The sequence below is a fragment of the Camelina sativa genome, chromosome 4 (genome assembly GCF_030686135.1).
Source record: "Camelina sativa cultivar CO46 ecotype springtype chromosome 4, ASM3068613v1".
NCBI classification, from domain to species: Eukaryota; Viridiplantae; Streptophyta; class Magnoliopsida; order Brassicales; family Brassicaceae; genus Camelina; species Camelina sativa.
In genome coordinates, this window is record NC_141883.1 from 8,618,406 (window position 1) to 8,623,046 (window position 4,641).

The window sequence follows — 4,641 nt, forward strand, 5'->3', positions numbered from 1 at the left end:
TCATTACTGTAATTTATTTCAGTATTTCTTATTTTTAAAAAGAAATCTGATTCTTATATGTAGACTTATTAATAATAGTTGGACACAAAATTAAAAGAAGACACTAAGCTTAATTAACTTAAAAACAATTACTGAAGTTGACTATTTCAAAATAAAAACAATAATAAGTATTTGTAAATAAATTGATCATAATTAATAACATGATTATTATTTGAAAATTATTCATAAAGTTATACAAATAGCTATATATAAAAAAGTATAAGAACTCATTAGAGAACATGAGATATCTACATGTCTTCTAACACAGTTAACATAAAATAAATTCAAATATAAATTTCCATAATTGATTGGATGCATATTTTGTTTCCACCACTTGGTTAAAAATTGATTGGATGCATATTTCTAATTTCATAACCTTGGAAACTGCTTTTATAATTTGCTTATGTTGTTCTCAAAACAGTAATGTATACGGTCATTGAAATCTTAGACCAAAAAAGACTAACCGAGTTGGTTAAAAATTAAAAACCTGTCATCTCTCTCTCTCTCTTTCTCTCTCTTTCTCTTTCATAAGCATGTTTGCACCTTTAGGTTCCTATATAAACAATGTCACACACACCCATTTAGTCCCAAACCAAAGACTCTTAACCATCTTTCTCTCTCCTTCTCTTTCTCTGTTTTGAAAGCAGAGCACCAAAGAAAAAGAAAAACATAGGAAAATTAAAAGAATGGGCATCATGATGATGATTTTGGGTCTTCTTGTGATCATTGTTTGCATCTGTTCTGCTCTTCTCCGATGGAACCAGATGAGATATTCCAAGAAAGGTCTTCCTCCTGGTACCATGGGCTGGCCAATTTTTGGTGAAACCACTGAGTTTCTCAAACAAGGTCCAGATTTCATGAAAAACCAAAGACTAAGGTATAAAAAGTTTCATTAATTTTTTAAAACAAAATCAATCGAAGAGTTCTGAGCCGAGACCCTTAACATTTCTTTCAGATATGGTAGTTTCTTCAAATCTCACATTCTTGGTTGCCCGACAATAGTCTCAATGGACGCAGAGCTAAATAGATATATTCTAATGAATGAATCAAAAGGACTAGTCGCTGGTTATCCACAATCTATGCTCGATATCCTTGGGACATGCAACATAGCCGCGGTTCATGGCCCGAGCCACCGGCTTATGAGAGGGTCGTTGCTCTCTCTAATAAGCCCGGCTATGATGAAAGACCATCTCTTGCCTAAGATTGATGATTTCATGAGAAACTATCTTTGTGGTTGGGATGACCTCGAGACAGTTGATATCCAAGAAAAGACCAAACATGTACGTTTTTTAAGCTTCTTCTCTCTCTCTTTCTTTCTTTCTTTCTTTGTTTTTTATTTTAGACATTGAATCTGAATCTCGTGTCTATTATATCCTTATATTGGGGATTTTATGTTTTTAATATGTCAGAGCAATTTATTACTTTTGATAAAAGAATTTTAATTACTATCATTCTTTTGTTAGTCATCCCTTTATATAAAATAATGTTGGTCTTAACATTTTCCTCACATATTAAAAAATAATATAGTATATGTGTATATTTGAGTATTTTCATATTCCTCTATATACTCATTTTTTATATTACATTTATGTGTAAGATTAATTAGGTATGTATCATTCTTAAAGATAATTGTTTATGTCTGACTCAAGTTTTTGTATTGTGCAGATGGCATTTTTATCATCGTTGTTACAAATAGCTGAGACTTTGATAAAACCAGAGGTTGAAGAATATCGAACAGAGTTTTTCAAGCTTGTTGTAGGAACACTATCGGTACCGATCGATCTCCCGGGAACGAATTACCGCTGCGGAATCCAAGTAAGTACTCGAAGACCGATGTCAAGAAAACAAAAATGCACAAAAAGTGAAAATAATCTGACATTTTTCTGGTTGCTTTTCAGGCAAGAAACAACATAGATAGGTTATTGACAGAGCTTATGCAAAAACGAAGAGAGTCTGGAGAGACTTTCACAGATATGTTGGGTTACTTGATGAAGACGGAAGATAACCGATACTTGTTAACTGATAAGGAGATAAGAGATCAAGTGGTAACGATCTTGTATTCGGGTTATGAGACTGTCTCTACAACCTCCATGATGGCTCTTAAGTATCTCCATGATCACCCAAAAGCTCTTGATGAACTCAGGGTATGTTCTTAAGAAATAATCACTAAACCGGTTTCATTGATCTGGTCCGGTTATTGACTTTTTTGTTTGGTTATGGATTTTGCAGAGAGAACATTTGGCTATAAGAGAGAGAAAACGACCTGACGAACCGCTCACTCTCGACGATATTAAATCGATGAAATTCACACGAGCTGTGAGTATTTTCGTACACAAATTAAATTATTTATATTCATTTGTTTCTTGATTTTGACATTGTGTTTGGACCATTTTTGTTTAATAGGTCATCTTTGAGACATCAAGATTGGCAACGATTGTTAACGGTGTCCTGAGGAAAACTACTCATGACTTGGAACTCAACGGTAAGAAATTATTTTCATGTTGATTGTTATATTTGTAAGGAATTTTTATTATTATTACTAGTTTTTGTTTAATATACTTCAAAGTTCAAAAGAGAAAAATAAATTTGGCATGTGGACCTTACATTACATCAATTATTTACAAAAATATACCAACCAATCCAGCGAAGCAATCATCTCCCCGTGACCCTCTATGGTTTTATTTCAATTATTTTGACAGAGGAGAAGATCATTAACCCTTTTTAGTTTTAACTTTGCAATCATAATGAGACCAATCATTTTAATCTGTATTAATAGTGGTTGTGTTTTTATATAATTACAGGTTATTTAATCCCAAAAGGTTGGAGAATTTATGTATACACTAGAGAGATTAACTATGATACATCTCTGTATGAAGATCCAATGATCTTTAACCCATGGAGATGGATGGTTAGTGTTTTGTATTTTTTTTTTCTCTTTTTTATGTGCCATTGTGTTTTGTTGTTTGAAACCTTTGTGGCTCACAAAGAGGGTTTCTTTATGCAGGAAAAGAGTTTAGAATCAAAGAGCTATTTTTTACTCTTTGGAGGTGGAGCAAGACTTTGCCCTGGCAAAGAACTTGGAATCTCTGAAGTCTCAAGCTTTCTTCACTACTTTGTTACAAAATACAGGTATGCTCTTTATTAGGCTTAGATCATATTTTGATATTGTTCTTGTGATTAATGATTTTGAGGTCTCTAATTTTTTTTTTGTTTTTTTGTATGGTTTTGTGAAGATGGGAGGAGAAAGGAGGAGAGAAACTAATGGTCTTTCCAAGAGTTTCTGCACCAAAAGGATACCATCTTAAGTGCTCGCCTTACTAACTAGTTTTGTCCTAGCATTGAAATATGTGTATATAAATCAATTAAAGGTCTTTTGTTAGGGTTAATTAACCTATTTGATCTATTAATTCTCTCAAGATTTTAGTGGATAATGTACAAAGAGAGAGGAAAATGGAATATAGAAAGTATAAAATATTTGAAATGTTGAGCTCAGTCTCTTGTCTTGTAAATTTGTAACCCATAATTCTTGCATTTCATAATTATTGTCTTCGATCGTTTGTAGTTTTGAATAATGACCATCTTTGTTCCAAATACAACATATGTTTTTCTGATGTTCAGAAATTGTTCCCAGACATTGTGAATGATATTCACTTTTTTTTTTTTTTTTTAAACGGTATATTCTCCTGCACCTTGTCTGAATATGAACAATATGAAGATGGTAAAAGTAAGAAAGATGTATATTTTACTATTTAGGAACACCGGTACTTTTAAGTTTTTACAAGGAGATAAGTAATTTAGTCAATACTCAAATCATTCAGTGATATGGTTTGGACAAACACAATATTGGGCCGGTTGATTACTATGTTTATGGGCCTCACTGAGTTCATTATGGGCTATTCTATTTATTGACGAAATGTGAACACTTGACGTGAGTATTTTTGTTTCAGAATCGATCCAGATTATTTGCCGAATGTCTCTTTTTATACCCAAATTATCCTATCATATATATTTGTCAACCTAAGTTGTCTAAAGATTCAAATTTGCAACATGAATCATATGAATTTTAGTCGATTCCATCTCATAACATTGTATTGTCGTCCATATTTGTTATGTTTTCATTAGGTTTCCAGTTACGTTAAATGATTTTTTTTTGGAAAAGCTGCTTCTAAATTTCGTAACCGAGGTTGAGTAGAAAGTTAAACACAAAGTAAACTCTCTCCCAGATACGATTATCAAGACAACTTCACTATCTTACTGTCCAGCATCAATATAGCTCGGGGATTCTTCAATCTGCTCCTCTCTTTTTCAGTTATTCATTTTTTTTAGCTTCCTTTTTCTAACTTTTTTTCTCAGTTTTTTAATCTTTTGCTCCCTTCTCCAAATTTCTTTGAAATCTCCAAATATGGGTAGCTGTTCAATCAACGGTTGAAGTTGTTTTCCAACGAACCTCACCATCCTCTATAAGTACCCAACCCTTATAACCGTAGAACTAAGTTTTTCATATCTCAATTCGGAAGTCTGGTTTCACCTGAAATCTTCACTTTGGCTTTGTTAATGGTAGGAGATCTTCTCTTTGTACCATCAGCTGCGCCTTGTCAGGGG

General features: G+C 32.8%; 1 protein-coding gene across 1 annotated transcript; it reads left to right on the forward strand.

Moving 5' to 3' along the window:
- The first annotated feature begins 596 nt into the window (after positions 1-596).
- On the forward strand, positions 597-3,630 carry LOC104780197 (cytochrome P450 85A2). The gene is made up of 9 exons (XM_010504694.3): positions 597-916; positions 995-1,319; positions 1,705-1,854; positions 1,938-2,183; positions 2,269-2,355; positions 2,443-2,521; positions 2,841-2,947; positions 3,044-3,168; positions 3,273-3,630. Exons 1-9 carry the CDS (start codon positions 726-728, stop codon positions 3,358-3,360), a joined length of 1,398 nt encoding a protein of 465 aa, XP_010502996.2. The 5' UTR covers positions 597-725; the 3' UTR covers positions 3,361-3,630.
- The last annotated feature ends 1,011 nt before the right edge of the window (positions 3,631-4,641 follow it).

Bases quoted from the DNA above. Each gene is read 5' to 3' on its own strand.
- LOC104780197 (XM_010504694.3), top strand. From the start codon at position 726: ATGGGCATCATGATGATGATTTTGGGTCTTCTTGTGATCATTGTTTGC. The intron at 917-994 runs GTATAAAAAGTT...CATTTCTTTCAG, and splicing joins ATGAAAAACCAAAGACTAAG to ATATGGTAGTTTCTTCAAAT. The intron at 1,320-1,704 runs GTACGTTTTTTA...TGTATTGTGCAG, and splicing joins TCCAAGAAAAGACCAAACAT to ATGGCATTTTTATCATCGTT.